Source organism: Notamacropus eugenii, chromosome 3 (genome assembly GCF_028372415.1).
Source record: "Notamacropus eugenii isolate mMacEug1 chromosome 3, mMacEug1.pri_v2, whole genome shotgun sequence".
Lineage (NCBI taxonomy): Eukaryota > Metazoa > Chordata > Mammalia > Diprotodontia > Macropodidae > Notamacropus > Notamacropus eugenii.
The window spans coordinates 135,999,102-136,020,442 of NC_092874.1; the positions used below are offsets into that span (position 1 = coordinate 135,999,102).

At 40.3% G+C, this 21,341-nt stretch overlaps 1 protein-coding gene across 1 annotated transcript in view; it reads right to left on the reverse strand.

Moving 5' to 3' along the window:
* Window positions 1-19,736, reverse strand: part of ST7 (suppression of tumorigenicity 7) — a 294,589-nt gene extending 274,853 nt beyond the window's left edge. The window contains exon 1 of the mRNA XM_072652961.1: window positions 19,328-19,736. Within this exon, the coding sequence (XP_072509062.1) occupies window positions 19,328-19,478 (151 nt within the window). The 5' untranslated portion in view covers window positions 19,479-19,736. The remainder of the gene's footprint in view (window positions 1-19,327) is intronic.
* Between the last annotated feature and the right edge of the window lie 1,605 nt (window positions 19,737-21,341).

The window sequence follows — 21,341 nt, forward strand, 5'->3', positions numbered from 1 at the left end:
ACATGTGCAAAGAATTGAGGTGAGTTATAGTCCAACCTACACAATTTCTTTTTTATTCACAAAAAGCAAATACAATTTGAGAACATCTGAGCAGGCAGATTCAAACCTGTCTCCAACACTTGCCAACTGAGTAACCATGATTAAGTCACTAACTTTAGTCTCTTCCTCTGTCAAAAGAAGACAGGACTGAAGTGAGGGTCAAATGAGATCACACATATATAGTGTTTTGCAAACCTTTAAACACTATAAATGTCAGCTATCATTACTATCACCCGCTTGTTGAAACTTAAAAATTAATGTTAAGTTCAAGCACTGCTGTCTTCAGCAATCGTTAAGGATACAAGTGAGCAACTGTCATCTAAGGCTTGGGAACTTTATGATTGTAGTCATGTGTGAAAATGTTTCACAGGAGGGTTCTTACATTGTATAAGACCCACTTTAAACAGTGACACAATTTTACTGTGTTTTGTGTAATTACCTTACAATCCATATAATGAAGGGAAAGAAAAAACAACAGCTGTTACATAAAATCCCACAAAAATCCAAACCATTTAATTCAACAGTAGGCCCACACTCACTGCACTACTAAACGAGCAGGCCAGTTGGTGTTTAGTTAGACAAGTATGCCCAAAGACTACAAGAGGGAAACAAAAGCGTGCCCTGAGAATTACCCATCACTACCCTAAATATATTGTCAACAGTTCTTCAAACAAATCTAAGGGCACACAGTTGATTTTTTTTAATGTAGAACTTATTACCAAATACCAACATGCTGACTATTTGTCTGAAGTTGAAATACCAGTCTAGCCAAGTACAGAAAAACTCTTCACCTGGACAGCATACGAGAAATTTTTTTTATTTTTTTCATTTTTTTTTTTCACTACAGCAGTTCTCAAAGACCACGTACAGAAGGGTAGTAATCTCCATCTGTGGAAGGAAACCTACAGTGATAAACCTGGAAATCCTTAAAATAACAAGCAAACACGGATTTTATATTCATCCCTATAATTAAAATAACACTTTGCACCTTTTTCATTGAACTTCTACCTTATATCATTAAGCCCCCTATAGTTTTTATCTTCCTTACTACAAGGTCAACACCAAAAGGTTAAGGACCATAATCTCCATAGGCTTTTGGTTCCCCCACAGTACACAGTACAGTACCCATCTATTGGGTCCACATTAAAAAAAAAAAAAAAAGCCATGCCATCCAGCAGGGAGGAGGGGAAGCAGTGAAGGCTGGGAGCAATTGTACAGATCCCACTCCTCCCCAAGTCCAAGGGTCACACTCCAAAAATGTTTTCTCAGTTCCTTCTACTAGTTACAAAGCTTCATAACAATACCCTCTTAATCATCAAGTTAACAAACATTTATTAACCACCTACTAAATGCCAAAGGCTGTGCAAAGAAATAAGGAATACGAAGAAAAAAAAAACAGTCCCAGCACTCAAGAAGTTCACAATCTAAATGGTCAAAAGAAAACCACAGGTTATTAAACTGAACACCAGATGGAAAAGTGGTCAACGGTTCTCAAAAAAAGAAATATAAACTATTGTCCATAGGAAGGACCCCTCCAAATCACTAGTAATAAGAGAAACAGCAATCAAAACAACTCTGAAGTTTCATCACACACCCAATAAAACTGGCAAAATGGGGAAAAAATCAATACTGAAGGGATTACATAAAGACATATATAAATACAATCTTGGTCAACCTGTAAATTCTTCATTTTAGAAAGCAATTTGGAGTTAGGCTTTTAAAAAAGTGACTAACATGTCCATATCTTTTGATCCAAAGATCCCACTGCTAAATGTAAGGTAAACGGTTTTCATATAGAGTAATTTAGTGATGAAAAGAGCAAAAAAGAAAATGTATATAAAGGGAAAGGTTTATATCAATAGCTAACAGATTTAATATATTGCCACCATTTTTGATGCCTGAAAGCAGCAGGAAATTAATTTTTTTTTAAATTACTTTAAAAAACATAAATACTTCTACAATGTCTCTGAAGAAATGGCTTTCGGACAGGATTTGAGCAGTTTGATAGACAATGAATTGTAGAGTCAATACAAAGTCTCCAAACACCTGTTGACCATGTAGAATGATGCCTCAACTGTGTCAGTATTTTGCAGTTTTAAAGATGCAGACAAATTAACTTTTTTAAATAAAAGCTACAGAAATGTAAATATATAAGGAAATTATTTCAAGAACATTAAAGGAGATACTGGACTGAGCTGAAGACGTTAGAGCTGAGGTGGATTATGGTGGTTTACAATATCTGTATGGAACTTTTATGATGAAAGAGAGTAAAATTTAAAAATGTCATAAATATTTGGAGATTGAGGTATGATTATACAAGTGACAGGGGACGGGATCTGGGTCTCCGCCCCTTGAACTTTCTCATGAATTTAAGGAGCCCAGCCCCTGAATCCAGATCTCTTTAAGTTCAACTGAGCATCAGGCTCATCCCAGTATAACCATCAACCATTCCTTGTGGCCCTCAACCCAGCCCAACTCTTCCTTTTCTGTTACCTCCAACCCAGTTCCTAAATTTTCCCCATACATTTCAGTAGCCCAGATCACTCACTGGGGCCTGTGCCCAAGACATCTGGCCCACCCTTGACCACCTTGATTACTTAATTAGTTTATTTGACACTCCTTAATCCCATCCAAAGCTTCCCACAATGTTTCCCTATAAAAATGTCAGTTTTGTCCCAAATACATAAAATTCAGTAGGAGTCTTGTGGGTTACTACTATTGGCATCAAAAATAAACTAGCTACTTGGACTAGAAGGCTTGAGTGGTCGAATTCTTTCAAGGAAGACCCTCACCATGTACCCTTGCATTTTGGGGTTCTCAGCACCCCTATACCGCAACAAAAACGTTTGATAGGGGAAATTTGTGGGTTACACAGGAAGAAATTTGCTATCCACTTTGTACTTTTCTTAGAAAAACCTGTCATTTACTATTGATACTTTTAATTAGAATTTTACAGCATGGCTTTAAAAAAAATTATGGGTACAGCTCTGAAAACCCCCTTTGAATTCTCCTTGAATTTTCCCACTTGATCTGGCATTCACTTGAGGCTATATAATCTTCATAACTGACCTTTCATTATCATTGTGCCCAATTCTCTATTATCCTTAACCTAGCCCAGGCCTCCAAAATCTCATCTCCAGTTCATCTTACACTACTTCCCACCCTTCATCCTATCTAAACATCATTGTCTTGGTTCCAGGCCTTGGATCTCTAGTCACCCCAGACTACTGGCCACTCCCATCAAGATCCTCCCTGGACCAATCCTCCAGTCACCCCCGACTACTTGGCCAACCTTAGTTCCCTTCCAGTCTTTCTGTATATGAAATCAATCTTGTTTCCATGAAAGTGCTCAGATTCAGTCTGGCCCATTTGCACTGGTGATACAAATGCTCATGCTAAGATTCCTTAAGAGTGACCAATATGGTGGATCTTTAAACTTTGTTTTTCTTTGGCTGAAAGAGGGCTTGGGTAGAATTCATTCAGACAGGATCCTTGCGTTGCTATTTCAGGGTCCTAGAACCCCTAAGCCTCAACAAAAAGATTATGATTAGTTCTGGGTTTAAGTATAAATTATTTGATAAGATCAGTTGAGAAGAATTTTTTTCCCCTGTACATATTTGTGTTACATAAATGTAGTCTTTTTCCATTCAGATAACGAATCTTTTGGGAAAGTTAATTTTTTCAGAATTAACTTCAGATTATAACCTTAATATGTAATACATGGAACATGAATAGTGGAATTATGGCGTATTGAGAGAAATTTGGGGGAGGGGGGATCCAGAACTATGATTTCAATGATACAGGGTATTACGGAAACTGCCTTTGCCAATGCAGATCCACAGTTGTTCTGAAACTTATAGTTTACGGGAAGCAGCGAGAGGTTAAATGACTAATACAGGGCTGACTGCATAGTATATCAGAGGCTAAATCTGAACCCAGGTTTTCTTCCTTGTGATACTGACTCAATCCCATCTCCAGTCTTCCTGATGAATATCTGGTCACTGGATCCAGATGGCTCTGGAGGAGAAGTGAGACTGGTGATCTGCACAGCCCTCCCTCACTCAAAAACACAAAGTCAAGTGCAAGTCATGTCATCATTTGTCTGATGGCATGGTCTTCTTTGTCAATGAAGAACAAACACACACACTGCCTCTCACTGAGATACTAGGAACTTATAAATAAATACTCAAATAATTTCTCTTATTAGTTTTTTTCCTAAACTGAAAACAATTTCCATTTTCACTTGGTTAAAAGGCAGAAAATGCAATAAGAACTAATACAAAATATAGCTGAAGATTAAGAGAAAATCATTTTTGATTTGACATATCAATTTTTTGAATGACAAATTTCTATGTCTCAGGATAAGTGCAGACATGAATTTCATTTGTTCTTGAGTCTGCATTATTTGGGAGGATTAGTTGAACTAAGTAGGCAATTTAGCCTGGAGAAAAGAAGGCTTAGTGATAGGGAGCAGTGTTGAATTGGATAGATGTCTTCAAGTATTTGAAATGATTAGACTTGTTCTGTTTGGGCCCAAAGGGTAGAACAAGGAGCAGTGGTTAGAAGTTGCCAAAAAGCAGTCAATTTAAGCTCAATGTCAGAAAAATGTGCTCTTAATCAGAGCTGTCCCAAAGTGGAAAGGATTGCCTTAGAGAGTTGTTGAGCTCCCCGTCCTAAGGTCTTCAAGCCTAGAGCAGACAATTTGTTGTTGTTTCAAGCATCTCTGAATTCTTCATACTTGACTCTGTGTGTGTCTGTGTGTGTGTGTGTGTGTGTGTGTGTGTCATTCATGTCCTACAGATGCATTAATCCAATTTTTTTGATAGCTAAACTTTAGTCATTAGCCAGTGTATGGGCATCTACTTTATTTCTAGTTCTTTGCTGCTTCAGAAATGCTGCTGTATTTTCTTTTTTTTGTCTTTCTCTGTACCACTAGCTAGTCCTTAGCCCAGTCCCTGACACAATTTAAGCACTTAATAAATGCTTGTTGACTGACTGCTTGTGTGTGTTTGTCCTTCGTTGCCAAAGAAGACCATGGCATCAGAGAAATAATGACATGACTTGCACTTGACTTTGTTTTGAGTGAGGGAGGGCTGTGCAGGTCACCAGCCTCACTTGTCCTCCAGAGCCATCTGAATCCAGTGACCAGATATTCATCAGGATGACTGGAGATGACCCAGGATGAGGCAGCTGGGGTTAAGTGACTTGCCCAAGGTCACACAGCTAGTGTCAAGTGTGGGTGAGATTTGAACTCAGGTCCTCCTGACTCCTGCACTGGTGCTCTACCCACTACACCACCTAGTTGCCCAACTGGCTACAGACCTAAAGCATTTGGTTGTGGACGGTGGTCACCACCCCTAAAATGTCAACATGGTGACTGTGGAACACACTCTCCCACCAAAGCTCTCAGTGGTGAAGACTGGGTACACACTAATAGGAACCTGTCAGGAAAACACTTGCAGAAGAAAATTCATGTGCTTAGGGTAGTTTACAGCTCTGGACTGTAGGCTTTTGATGTCATTAGTCGATTCAAGAACATCTCTATCACATGTAACTGCTCTTGTTGTGGTCTAGCTACTCTTCAGAGGGGCAGATTCTTTTTTCCTTCTGTACTGGAACACAGAATTTACAAGCTCTTTCAAATTACAGTCACTATTAAAATGGTATTTACGAACTTCTTATGTGAATAAAAGCTATTTTTAAACCAGAAAACTGTATGTCAAGCTCTTCAAACTATCTCTGGGATGTATAGGAGAACTCAGTCAATTCCATACTCACCTGGATGCTCTATTATCCAGTCAGAATGAAGCTTGCATCAGCATAGCTCAGGCTGATCTGTTAAGCTTGGCAAACAAACCCAGCCTAGGTAAGGGCCAGTGATTCCACCAACTGCCAACTTCTTGCTACCCATAAGGCAAGCAAGCCAGCTTAGCTGAATCAGTGGGGCATCCTGAGACAAAAGCCTACATGTGCAGTGCAAGTCAAAGCACCACTACCACCACTTCCCCTGATCCAGATAAACTCTTAAGCCAAGAGCCTTGGGGAGAGCAGCCATATTGTAATTTTCTACTTAATTAAAAATGTGAACAACACATCAGTTTTTTCTAAGAAAAGTACAAAGTGAATAACAAATTTCTTCCTCTGGAAACCTATACAGAATTTACCAACACATACTTTTTGAAAAGGTATTGCAAAGCATTCCAGTCTACCTTCATTAAAATTTATACCTATCAAATAAACATAAAAGATAAAATTTGGAAGGAAAAAAATGTCATTCTCTCTAGCACCAAGAGATCTCTGCAAAAAAAAAGAATCAGTAGAAATAATGTAGAGAATTTTTAAATAATCTATTTTAACAGGAGTGAAATGTCATTATCCTTGACAAAGATCATAAAATTCCAAGTCTCATAAAAATCTAGGTTTTAACCACTAACTATAAAAAGCTTCTTACATTTTAAAAAACTGCTTCAGTACACATTTAAATTACCTTACTCAAAGCAGAGATATTCTTATAGTTGAGCTACCATGTTTAAAATAGTTATTCAAAAGTAAAAGCAAATGATCTTTGTCCATGAACCAGAGATTTCCTTAATGTTTTGGGCTTGTTTGTTTTTTTTAAAAACTCCCTGAAGATTTGCACATTATTTATGAAAGTAGAGGGCAGTCAAAAACTCTGTGCTGGACTTTGGATCAATACAGAACTCAAATTTAATTGTCACACAAAACCCTCTCACATAGCAGTCCATTTATAGTTTCCTGAAAAATGAAGATGGAAAAAATGCCTTTTTTAAATACAAAATGAACTTTTATTTTGCTGAAGATCTTACCTGCCACAATGGAACACAGGCTACCTTGATCATATTGCCATGACCACAGCTAAAATAAGGATTTGGATTTCACTGGGCTTGTCAGTGAAGCATTTTAATGCCCTACTGGACTAGTAGGACTTTAACATAATCTGAATTATGGTTAATAGCAACCTTCCGTCAACAGGGTTATACAGAGCTGTATTTTACTCAAAATGATGCTTGTGATTCTAATGTAAGTAAATCACTTTGTAAACTGGAAAGCATTATGTGAAGGTTAGCAACTGCTGTTACTGTTGCTGTATTTTGGTTATATTTTTAGTGAACTCAGAGAATTTTATTGGGAAAAGTCAACTTACTTATCTTCAGATCAATCGTACCTACCTGAGGAAGATGGCAGATTTTACTACTTTTTGTTTCACCTGTCAAGACAAGCTTGTGAAAGTTGTAAAGACAACACCATTACTGTTTTTTTTCATAATAGAGATTTTTTTGGAAAGTATGTAGAATACTGGGAATGTTACCATCAAGATTATATTTTATCAGTCAATAATCATTTATTAAGCAACTCTGTGGCAGATACCGTCATAAGCACTTGAGATGAAAAGACAAAAGCAAAATAGCTGTTGCCCTCAAAGAGCCCACATTCTATGCCAACCACCAATTCTAAAGAATATTATAGGAATCCTCCCCATTACTCCCTTCCTCCTCTGTGTTATTTCCTTTTTTTTATGTCACTCACTTTTCTCTTTAACCAAAAAAATTATAGGCTTTAAAGTCTGAAAAAAGTAAGCAGATACAATTTTTTTTTCAAAAAACAGGACAATGTGACACAGTGGAAAAGTCAAATTCCTCTGAGTCTCAGTCACCTAATCTGTAAAATGGAAATCTTGGCCTACGTGAAATCTAAGAAGTTCTGCTCTAATTCTAAATCCACTATAAATCTCTAGAGACCTTAAAAGTGTTCGAAAGTCTTCTTCAAAACCTACCTTGTTTTCTCAGTCTCTTCCAGCCCAGAAAGATTTTCTTCAACTACTCATGATAAATTTTGAAACCATTTCATTGATTTTCTGGTTTTTAATTACTATTATTGTAATAGTGGTATTTCCTATTTTTCACTCCAAATGTAACTGCACTATTTATACCCATTGTTTTTCAAGGAAAAAAGTATTCTTAGTCCTAAACAGCAAACTTGGGAAAAAATTTCCGAAATGCTCCCCATTTAAAAATGGAAATCTACCTATATAAGCACCACAGAATGGCAGAAGAGGAACACAGATGTATCTTCGGGGCATCTAGTTCCATGAACTCATTTTCCATACAAGGATACTAAAGCCTGAAGAAATAAAATCATGTTCCCAAGGTCAATCTGCAAGTTAAGGCAATGTGGCAGTCTATCCCCCATGCTTAGAAAGCTCTCCCTCCCCATCTCTGTCTGTGGAGCTTGACTGACTTCTTTCAAGTCTCAGATAAAGTCTTGCCTTCTACAAGTAACCTTTTCCAGCCCTCCCTAAAATCTTACTGCCTTCCCTCTGAGATCACCCCCAATTTATCCTGTCCATATTTTATTTGTGCATAGTAGATGATCTGTTTTTCTTATGACACTGTGAGATCCTTGAGATCAGGGACTGTGTTTGGCCTTGCTTTATATCCTCACTAGTTAGCTCAGAACCCATAGTAAGTACTTAATAACTATGACCGGAACAAAGTTATACAGAAAGGACTTGATTGTACAACATCAATGCAACCAAGATAAGGAAGGATGCAGAAAACTGAGAAAGAATTTTTACAACCAGGGTCTCTGATAGAAAAAGTACTTGAATCTAAAATGTTTTTAATCCAGGACTCTTTCTAGCTCACGAATCTCCTCCTGATCACAGGCAACCATCTAGGTGGAGAGGTTAAAACTCAGCACTTAGGTAACACCCTATCCAATAAGCTACTAGCTGTGTAGGTCCAAGAATAAATTTAAATTGAGGTTTTTAAAAAAATCTGGAAGCATAAAATCCTAGGATACTACACACACAAGTAATAAAAAACAAGTAGGAGTAAATATGTGAATGGTAGAATGTCTCAGGACCAGAAACTCCACTACTTGATCAATAAGTTTACTTATCTTACTTAACAGCATCTGTGATCAAGTTATCTTTTTCAGTATCCAAGTTGGTATGACTGCACTGATGCAGCATTTTTTTAAAAAACTGACATCTCTTTGCTTTATGGAACAGGCTGTGAAATATCTTCACATTAACTCCAATATAACAGCAGAGATATGCTGAAAAGTCCTCATATAGACTGAATTTAAAACTTTTGACAAAAGGAAAGATAGAAATGAGCTCCAAAGTAAGCTGTTTTTCATCCTGGTATTGTTTTGCAGCACCTTCCAGTTCTAAATGTTTCCTCTAGAGTTGGCCATCTCACTGGCTTTCATCCTTGAACCACAAGATTGTTTTTGCACATAGGTATCAACTAGAGTTATAATTGTGGAGCCCATGAGATAACTGACACTGAAATTTACTAATGTCCTAAAAGTTTCATCAAACAAATTAGTTCTTTTTTCTAAATGAGCATAGTAAGTTCAATAAAACTGAACATAAAATTAAAAGTTACATATATGTAACAAAAAAAAAAACAAAACTTCAATCTTACAACAAAAGACTGAAAAAATATTTAGTTAAGCTCAGGATGTTAGTAAGGACATGTGGGTGCTTTACCTCCCTCATTCCTACCCTACATCCTTATTTCTACAAACCTATGCCTCAAAAACCCTACATTATTGTTACACACTGAAATCCTACTCATTCCTCAAAATCTAACTCAAATGCCACAATCTCTGCATAACGTTCCCAGATTTTCCCTGATTAGAAATTCCTTCCTCTTCTTAGCAAATCAACTTGATTTTTCATAAACATTTATTAGGCACTTAATACACACAATGCATTGTGCCAGACACTGGGAAAGCTACCAAGGTAAATGAAACTTAGTTGACACCTTCAAGGAACTTGAAATCTAATGATCACATAAAATTTTAATTGTGTTTCTCCCGTGCAATTTTGTACTGATTGTGTATATATGGATAGACAGATACAGATCTATATCTATATATCTATTTCCCCTAATATACACTCCATGCTCCTTGAAAGTCTTATTAATCTTTTCATCTCCTCCAGGGCCTCCTAGCACAATACTTTCTACATAATTAATATCTGCTGAATGAGTGAATGAATGAAAATGATAGTCAAAATTTAATAGAATCTGCTTGAGAGATTGTGATAGAACAGGAGGTCTTTTCTGAAGAAAACCTAAGCTACGGTTCGAGTGCTGTCACTTCAAAGTCATGCTAATGGGGAGCAAGCTACTTAACCTAGCTTGGCCCAGCAGTCTTATCTATAAAATGGAGATAATCATTCCTAAATCATGCACCTCACAGGGGCACTCTGAGCAATAACTGTAAAGCATTATAAATGACAAATTATTTCTTTCTTGTTATAGGAAAAGAATTCTCACTTGTAAAGGAAATTTTAATATGCTAGATCCCCCAAATCACTTTCCAAATAACAAGAAGTAGTACTGCTAAGATAGTCACTTTAATAATGAATCAAGGTACAAACAGTATAAGAATTCTAAGAAGGGAAATACTGCATCCAATAGGATAGAAGAAAGGAAGGCTTTCATGGAGATACTATTTGAAGCAAACCATAAAGGACATAGAATTTGAATGACCCAAGTTATGAGAATGGTATGAGGATAAGTGTAAGCAAAGGTCCAGAAGAAGAACTCAATATATGTTCAAAGAATGATGACTAATCCAATTTGACTGGATTACTGGATAAATGACTGAAACAATGGGATATAAGGCTGGTTGGTTGTGTATATAAGTTGAGACAGGCTTCAAATTAACACAGTTCATTATATTGTGGTGAAAAAAGGGTCCTATGTATATTCAGGAGACTCAGGGAACCCCAAGAATCCCACCTGGAATATTAACTGCGTGATCATGGGCAAGTCACTTCACCTGTCTTCAGAACCTCAATTTCTGCAGCTGTGAAATGGAGACAGTAAAACATATATTACACAGCAGACCCAAAGTCAAGGAAAATCTGAGCTCTAATTTAGCCCCTGACAATTACTACATGTGTACCTCTGGGCAAGCTCTATCTACTTCAGTCTCATCATCTGCAAAATGGGGATAATAATAGCACCTACCTCCCAGGGTTGTTGTAAAGATCAAAGAAGACAATATGTGTAAAGGCACAGTGCCTGGAACATAATATGCAGTTAATATAAATGTTTCCTTCCTTCCTTTGCAGCTCTGTTTTGATAAAATGATTTTATAAACCTTAATATATCAATATTACTTGTCATTACTGAGGAATGCCACGCTCAGAAGTTTTTAACTTTATTCCTAACATGACAGAGAGTTTCTGAGTGGCAACAGAGAGGACGAGAGGTAGGTTAGAAGTGTATTTGTTGTCCAAGTGAGAGGAAATAAGCATCTCAACTAATTGTGGCAGTAGGACAGAAAAGGGGATAAATGCAAGGAATAATGAACAGTCAGACTGCTGGACTTCTTAAAGTTTATAAAATATTACATTATTATGGAAACAGAGGCATAAGTAGCCCTAGTTCTGAACACTAAACTGAAAAAAAAAGATTAAGTACACTGAATTACCTCTTCATATAACTCATCCTAAGATGGTTCTATGGTAATGAATTTTTCAGTCAGCTACAGTTACAAAAGGGGTTATGATCATGGCAGGATCTGACAAAATTACATGTCCTTGAAATACAGAAACGTTTATTCCCTTGCTAAGAGAGTCACTATAAGAGCAATTTTAAAAAACAGAGTTTTAAATGTTGCTTATATAAATTCTGGGGAGCTAGGTGGCACAATGAATAGACTGCTCCGCCTGGAGTCAGGAAGATTCATGCTGAATTCACATCAGGCCTCAGATACTTAGTAGCTATGTGACCCTGGGCAAATCACTTAACCTCATCTGCCTCAGTTCTCTCATCTATAAAATTAGCTGGAGAAGGAAATGGCAAACCATGTCAGTAACTTTGCCAAGAAAACCCCACATGAGGTCACAAAGAGTTGGACACAATTAATAAACAACTGAATAACAACAACAAAAATTCCTGATGTCAAATCCATAAGAAAAACTAGGATGTCTGGAGGTACATACAAATTCTGTGAGGCTAACATTAAAAACAATCATATTATTTTATAATGTATTCATAGTGACACTAAGCTAGAGGGTCTTGATTCTAAGTGCCTTGAGGGTAGTGACCAGTGAGTGCCTAGTGCCAGTGAGTGCCTAGTGCCGTGGTTTGCCATAGAATAAACAGTAGGACAAATGCCTTATAACTGAGACTAAATCAGTTTAATGAACTTCAAGTAATCTCACACTCCAAACTGCAAGAAATGGAACTTTGAGTGGTCTGATAGTTGGATACAGACCTTCATTATTAAAGTGGCCTTGACCCCAAATCAAATTTCTTTGCCATGGCAATCCCAAACTGTAATCTAAAGAGATGGATGTACACAAAACACTGTATTTGTCCACAGCAGCGGTTCAAACAGCCAATTCACAGACAACCCAATGAGGGCAAGGATACACACCCACTAAACCTGTCAATAGTGACCAGATTCCCCCAACGGCATGAAACCCATTATGTTAATCATACTTAGACAGTGTCTTTATTTAAAAAAAAAAAAAAGACCATCCTGTGATTCCTCGCTCCCTTTCTGGGCAAAAGAAAGTAATAAACATATACAATTATCAGAAATATGAGAAATGTATATATTTTTCACCAAATAACTTAGATGAAGGGGAAAGGAGAAGGGAATATTTACACAGTGACATAGGGCCCACTATGTTAGGACTGTACTAAGTAGTTTTCACAAATACGTTCTCCTTTGATCCTCACAACAACTTTGAGAGGCAGATGCCATTATTATCCAAATTTTATAGTTAAGGAAACTGAAGCAAACAGAGGTTAAGTGACCAGCCCAGGATCATACAACTACTAAGTGTCTAGGGACTGATTTTGAATTCCGGTCATCCTGACTCCATGCCCAGCACCAATTTATTTATAATTAATTTATAATTTTACATTTATGTGTAATTTAATTAAATAACTTTAAGCCACAACTATCCCACTATATATCCTGGGCAGCTAGATGGCACAGTATAGAGAATGCTGGACTCAGGGTAAGGAACATATAAATTCAATTAGCATTTGTAAAGCACTTGGCTAACATACATGCTAGATGATAATAATAATTTCAGTGTATAAACTGCTAAAGTATATTCTCAACTCTGGAACCATGTTTCCAAAAATTAAAGAGTTACAAAACCACTTAAGTCATTTGGCATAAAAAGAACAAAACTGTATTTTTCAAAATGATGTTTTATGTAAATTATTATATGCTCAGCTCCTGCAATCCTTCAGATAAAGATAAAAGACTACTGTCAAGTTACTATTAGGAGACACCCTGTTTTCCAGAGCTGAGGCCCAGCAAACAAGCTGTGCCCCGAGTTTGGCATAACAACACTCCTTTTCGAACCCGGTGATCTCCAAGCTCCAGCAAGCACCAACAGGCCCAGACACTAAGCCCTGCTATGATCAGACTTTTCTGTCATTATATAATGGTGCCTCAGTGTTGCTGTTGCGCCTCGCTACTGTTGCTGCACTACACTATTTGACTCTGTCCAGCCACAAGTATATAAATCAAGGTTCAGTCACATTAGCAGGTCCCTCCCTGCAGATGTGACAAATCTGCCTCCCTGCTTGCAAGCAGTTTCCCTCACTTTGAAATTAAATTTCTATTTGATTTCTGACTCTCCCATACATAGCCTGCTCGGTTCAGCTCCAGTCATCCACAGGTTAGATGCAGGTTTAGTGTGGCTGAAACACCTAAACAACAGTGGTATCAAGTTAGTTGTATCACTATGGTTTTGGGAGGCAAAACTACTATGGTACTTTTCTTATTAAACAAAGCCCTATTTGATTCTTCCTACCTATAATTAGTTTTCCGTCTTTATATAAAGTCAATCTCTGGGGTTACTGCTCTTGAAAAAAAAAATGACAAGTAATAAAATGTTCAGTGTTTTAAAAAACCTCGTTAAAAGCTTAGTCTACTATGTTTTCTGTAAAACATAAAACCATATTAACAAACTTCTCCATCCAAGTATAGGGCTCATTATGCCACAAGCCCAAACACATGCTGTAGTGTTTAACATCAAAGTTAAAGTATGAAAGCTGACCTTTGTATTCTATTAGCCTTTTTCTCCCTTCTTTTTAACTCATTTTTCATTGCAAGGTTCAGGAGCCCCTGCAAAGAAACAGAGTTATCTCTGTATAGTCTAAAGCAGGGGATGCTGGGAATTTTCCCATCTTTAACCCCTCTACTTTAATTGGCATTAGGTCAGTTCAATGAAAATACATCAATTCTCTGAAGGGAAAATAGAGGAGGAAAAGGAGAGTAGCGAAATTAAAGTTAGAAGAAAATTAAATATACACACACACACATATACATACTCACATGAATGTAATATACATACTAATAAAACAAATATAAAGAGCAGTGAAACTCTTGATTTTCAGTATATTCTATAATTTCCCCCAAATTAGAAATGCCATTTCTCTGAAGAAAAACAATTCCATAAAGTGATATAAAACTTAGAGGTTACTGTTTTTTGGTCACAAAATTTGATCCAGAAATGTAAAAATGCTGAATTCCAAAATGGCAAAGTATATAAACAAAGAGAAACACTAAAGGCAATATGCCAGACAGGGAAAGTTCATTATATTTTCTATAACCTAGAAATTGCAGAATTGGTCCTGTTCTAAGCAAGAGTAGACAAACTCAGGATATTTCTTTCTCAGTCAGTCAGTACTTATAAAAGCAATGCAAAGATAATGTTCTCAATTTCCCAGAGAGGCTTGTACACACTTATTATCTCCTAAAAACAGTTCTTGTAAGAAAGCAGGATCTCAGGAGACTATTTGCTTCTCTGTCACAAGAAAAGAACAACTACCAGGGGAACTGTAAACAGTAAAAAGGCTCATATTAAAAAGGAATGGCTAAGGGATTTCTCTCTCTTCTCATATGGACTTTCAACAATAAGAAGATAGTTACTGTCTCAGGAAGCAAATAAGGCCTTTGGCATTTGCCCTTTGGCACAGAGGACTCAGTAGTCTGACCTTTAAAGTCAGACCTTTTCCAGAAAAAAATTAAATATGACAACAAAATTTTGGTACTATTTTCTCTACTTCTCATTTTAATGTGGGGGGGGGGGGGGGGGGAATGGTCTCCAGAGTCTCCTACAGTACTTATAAAAAGCAAAACTATAACGAGGTAGATTAATTTAAGTCTCAAAAATGGAAAGCATCCTTAGAGGTTATTTGACCTTACTTACCCTATGCAGAAGTCCCCAGACAGATGACCATTGGCCGAGGGCCCTTAAAGTCTAAATTCATTTTATGGATGACAAAACATCATTTATCCAAGATCATACTAAATGGCAAAGCTAGAATCACAATCCCCAAACTTCTGACTACCTCTTAGGGCCCTTTCTATGCTACCACAGGGTCCCACAGTCTCAGCCTGAATTGAACCATATTGTTTAAAAAGAGACAGACAGACAGCAAGGTAGCTCGGATGCAGCTAGATAGTACAGTGGATAGCATCAGACCTGGAGTGAGGAAGACTTGAGTTCAAATACAGCCTAATATCTGTGCAACCCTGGCAAGTCACTTAACCCTGTTTACCTCAGTTTCCTCATCTGTAAAATGAGCTAGAGAAGAAAATGGGCAAACCATTTCAGGATCTTTGCCAAGAAAACTCTAACTGTAGGGGCACAAAGAGTCAGACATGACTGAAATTGAACAGCACAAAAAGTGGCTCAGTGGATAGAGCACTAGAACCTGGCTAGAGTCAAGAAGACCTGAGTTCGAATTTGACTTCAAACACTCACTATCTGGGAAACCCTAGACAAGTCACTTCACCTCTGTATGCTTAAATCCACTAGAGAAGGAAATAACCAATCAGTCCAGTATCTTTGCCAGGAAACCCCCATGGACAGCACTGGCATGCTATGATCCACACAAGTCATGAAGAGTCCTACAAGACTGAACAACAACAACATTATTAAAAAGCTATTCTAAAGCCTAGGACAATGGCTAGGGGTACACAGTAGGTGCTTAATATGTGCTTATTCATGGACTGGACTAAAATCTGCCTTCCAATAATTTCTACCTTTTGGTCCTACCCTTTATAACAACAAAGAATAAGCAACATCCTTCTTTTAGCTGACAGTCTTTCAAATATTTAAGTTACCATGTTCCCTTTTCCCTTCAGATTCTCCAAGCTAATCACCTCCATTTCCTTCAATCAATTCTCCATATTATATAGTTTCAAAGAACAGTGGAAGGAAATGTACTTTCAAATCTTTTTGTTTGTTTGTTTTATAACTGGTTCCTCTCCCTCTTTTTCTTTTTTTTCCACAGAGAAATGCCAAGGGAGGTGAATTTCTCCCAGCCATTGTCCTCTTACCACAAGTACCTGCTTCCAAATACAGGTGAAACTAGTCCTATGTTAAACTGGTGTAGCATCTATTCTAGTCCTTGTTATCCCAAGAAACGAAGAATACACATACAAACTGCCAGAGCTATTTAGTGAAAATGGTTTCAAAGTTGTTAGGAAAATGTATGATAATAGCTCCTTTATGTATGCTTTCCACGTAACAGCCCTAGGAAAGAGGTAGTTCGAAGGGGCAGCTGCTATCTACTTTTTCCGGACTAGGTCACAAACCTCAAAAGAACTGCACTCAGGAGTCAAAACTTAGGTCTTTGATTTAAAAACTCTTTCCAATTCTGCATATATTTCCAGAGCACCAAGTTCTTGCATTAGTTTTTCTCCTAAAACTAGCTATCCCTTCACTCCAGTCCACCATTAACTCATCTGTCAAATTAATCTTTCTAAAGAGTAGATTCAACCATGTCATCTTAGCTGACATGCCATTAAATTCCAGTGCCCAGTAAGTGAGGCAAGACACTAAATCTCATGCTCTATCCACTGTTACACCTAGCTGCCTAAATTCAAACTTTTTGGATTTGGAAATTAACCCAGAGAGAGTAAAGTGATTTGTCCATGGTCACTAAGATAGCCAGAGGCAGAGTCAGTATTCAAATTAGGTCCTCTGAATACAAATCCAGAACTCTTCCTACTGCACAACATACCCATGATCACTCAGTTCTTGAGCTGTACACAACACCTGAGAACCAATAGTCCTACTAGTGCCAATTGAAAGTAAAAATTTTCTCTAGGTCACATACATGTCTGCAACACGAAAAATCAATCAATGAGTCAAGCAATATTTATTCAGGATCGACTATGTGCTAGGGTACGGTGCTAGGTCCTCTGGATAAAAATACAAAAATAAAAACACTCCTTCCCTCAAGTTCACATTCCAAGTTAGCATTTAGTAAGAAGCAAAATAATTTTTTGCATACTGCGTATTTAGGCCCTCCAAAACTATTATAAAGAGTTTAATACAACACATAGAAATACAAGTCTAAAATCTTTTGGCCCCACCATTCACAGATCACTCTACTAATACAAAATCCAAATGTAGTCCGGTAATTCCAGAATTCTCAGACTGCTAGTAATCAATAGAGAACTTGTAAAACGTAGTCGAGAGGATGGAAACTACAATACACCTCAAGCCAAATTTTCACCCCTCTCTAACATACATCTCATTTTTGGGGTGTGGAATGTTTCGAGATGTTTCTGTTGCTGTTTTTAAGGACTTGCTGGCTAGATAATTTTCCATTTTATTCTACCATTGCAAACCCTGAGATCTGAAAGTTTCTTTTGCACGTGGGGTTACTGTATCAAGTTCCAGACTGAAGTTCAGACAACTTGGAAACTCCAAATTGCAGAGTTGTTGCTGATCCTTAGTGATATGTCAGTTTCCTCACCAAGACTCCCTTCTACCAATGAAATCACAGGTCTGGTCTTTAAAAAAAAAAAAAAAGTTGTGGACAAATAACAAATGCCTTATATTCTACTAAAGGAAGTGGAAAAGGGAAAGTTAGACATTTCTTCCAAATTCCCATGAAGAGCACTGTAAATTCCAGATTTCCGGTCGTTATTTTTGTTCCTTCTCCCTCTGCTTCAGAGATCTGACGCTTCATTCATACTCCCTAACTTGATGAAAAGCCCCCGACAAACCCCGTCCTAACAGTTAGAAATCCACCAGCCCATTCGGCAGTCTCGGATTTTAAGGTTGCGGTAAACAGCCTTCGTGTCCCCCGGGCAGGAACAGCCCCTCACAGTCACGCAGACAGTGCTTCGAGGGGGACCCAGTGCTTTCCTTACAACCACCCCCAAGGACTTCAAAGGGGGGGGACGGGACAAACTGTCCCGCTCCCGGGCCAGCCCCGGCCGGCCTGGACGGCCCCCACCACCATCCCGGCCCGGACACCAAGCGGTCTTCAAAGCCTCGCCAGGCCCGTTTTCACCCTAACCCCCTCCAGGTCTGGCAGCATCTTCTTCTCCCCACCGGCTCCTGTAGCAACACCACCGGCGTGTGCCACAGCTTTCGGACGGATGCCCGCCTCGGTGGAGGAGCCTGGGCAACAGAAAGGGCAGGACTTTCCGAGGCTCTTAACCCTTTGAGATTTAAAAGGAATAAAGTAGGGGACGAGTCGGGGGATGAACCGGGGGGAGAAAAGTTACTTGGCAGCCTGGGGAGAGGTCTTGGACAAAAAATAGTCTGGATGCTCCAGGACCAACCTGCGCCAGAGGAGGGGGGGCACAGGGGGCGGGGGCGGCGTGGGGGAGGGGCAGGAAGGGCTGAACAGACGCCCCCCCCTCCCCTTCCCCAGCCTCCTCCCCCGGGGAAAATTACAAAGTCTGGGAAGTAGCTTTTCTGCCGCACGAAGGAGGGCGTGTGCGGAGGGGGCTGGGGGCGGGGGTCGCTTCGGGCCTGGCACCTTCTGGTGCGGGACGAAGTGAGGAGGAAGCCCCAGGGCTCCTACCCTAACCCTCCCTCCTCCCCCGCATGTACGTGGCTCCCACGAGCGCCACTCTCGCCTCCCCCAGCCCAGCCAGCTCTCCACGCCGGCAGCTTCTCCTCCAACTACGGGAGAAGTTGGGAAAAGTCCACCCAGGGGCTGTCCCCAAGCCCGGGGATCCCCACGCGGCCACCACTCGCGTGGGCGCCGAATCCCGCGGGCGGTAGGACCCGGGGGGAGCCGCCGCGGGGCTCATTCCCAGCCTCCGCCAGCACCCCCCCCACCTCCGGGGGATCCCCAAGCACCCCCCGTCCCACGGCCCGCGCGCGGCCACTCTCCCCGTCCCCTCCCCCTGCCCACGAGGCTGCCCGGGGGGGCGGGGGCGGGAGCGAGGGCCCCGGCGCGAGTTGCACAAAGTTTGGCGAGCGGGCCCGGGACGGGCTCCCGCCTCCTACCTGTGCTCAGGTTGTCGTTGATTTTCAGGGGCACCCGCAGGATGTAGACGAGGAAGAGCATGATGAAGAACCACACGGTCCAGAGATAGGTCCACGACCACACGATGCACGACTTGAGCTGCTCCAGGAACCCCGGCCCCGCTTCAGCCATGTTGGCTGTCTCGCGCACCGGGGCTGTTTTTGAAGTCGAGAGCTGCTCCTGCTCCTGCTCCTGCTCCTGCTCCTGCTCCGGCCACTGCTGCCCCGGCTGCTGCCGCTGCCCCTCCTGCCCCTGCCCCTGCCCCTGCCCCCGCCGCAGCCGCGGCCTCTCCGCACGCACCGCCCGGCTGATTCATGGGCCGGCCCGGCCTGCCCAGCGAGAGCGCGGCCAGCGAGTGAGGAGCGCGGGCGCTCGGGCTCCCCCCGCCCCGGCCGGGCCGCGGCTGCTTCCCCGCTCGGGATCCCGGGCCCCCTCCCCCTCTCCTCCTCCTCCTCCTCCTCCTCCCCTCCCCCGCCGAGGTCACGGAGCGGCGGCCGTGCCCCCTCCGCCCCCACCCCCTTTCTCTTTAATAGTTATCGAGACCCAAGTGCCGCCTCTTAAAGGAAAACCCGCGGCTGCGAGGAGAGGGTGGCGGGAGCCCAGGGCAGCCCGGGCACCGACCCCGGCCCCGCGCCCTGCGCTTTACAAAGGGAGCCGCCTCTACGGAGATGTGTGCAGACCCCCGCCCGGTCTGGAGCGGGGAGAAGTTCCATCGGGTTACATGGACGTGGATCAGCAGTCAGTTGTAGCGCTGTGCGTACGTGTTTGAACTCGTGTACCCTGACAGGTTATCCCAGAACACGTACAGTGAGTAGGGTTATAAAGGAGACCCATTCTGCAGGGATGTAGTGAGCAGCGTACAGAGGTTTAAAACGTATGTGTGTGCACCTTGTACATGTATACGCGTGTACATATTGTGTCCCTGTGCGTGTGTACACGCGTGTACATATGTGTAGAGAAATCATAAAATACATCCGATTACAGAGGAATCCATATATGTGTGTATATTGGGTATGTGTATACACACATGCATGTGATCTATATATATATTAAATACGTACTTTTGGAATACTCTGTGCGCATACGCATGCAGACATGAAGTAGATAGGACTACAAAGCAAACCAATTGCATAAAAATGCAGTGATCACAGAGATGTTCCAAAGCCATAAAATATATAGGATTGCAAAAAGAAAACCAGTTATATATAAATAGTGATCAATATATTTAAATATGTATCGTGGGGAAACCCTGTATGTATGTGTATGTTGATCTCTGCATTTCTATACAATTAGCTTCCTTTGTAATCCTATGCACTTTATACCTTTGAACATACAGTATATGCATATACATAGGCATACATGTGTAAGCATATATGCATATATCCACAGGCACACATATAAAGAATGTTCCAAAAATAAATTTTGCATACATTCTGAATGTGTATGCACCTATATATGCATACGTGCCAGGGGTTCAAAAAAAGTCTCTGCAGTTTAAGGTTAAGAGAGACAGGAAATGTGAGGTAGGATTTTAATTGTTCAAGTCAACCAGCATTAAGAGCCTACCATGTGGCCAGCATTATGCTAAGCAGTGGAGGATCCAGAATTCAGATTTCTTGTCTCCAACAAACCATGTACTCTTTCCATGACATTATGTCCCTTCCTTTTATCCTGTACGTTTCTTGCCCATGTTCTGCAATACGTTTTCGGCCCAGGATTCATTCTATGTACCAAAGGCCTTCTAGGTTTTTGAGTTCCAGGGGAGCCCACAAATAGCTATGTTACCTCACTCTCAATATATAACTAGCTCACTTTTTTTTTTCAAATTGTACCTTTACTTTATAATATCCTCTATGCCAGCAGCTGCCCACTAGGGACCAAACTTCCAGTTAGGCAACAGCTTTCTTTTCTTCTTTCTTCCTTTTTTCATTCCCTTCTTTCTTTCCTTTCTTCTCTCTCCAGATAGGATATCACACCCTTACCTTCTGGTGCTTT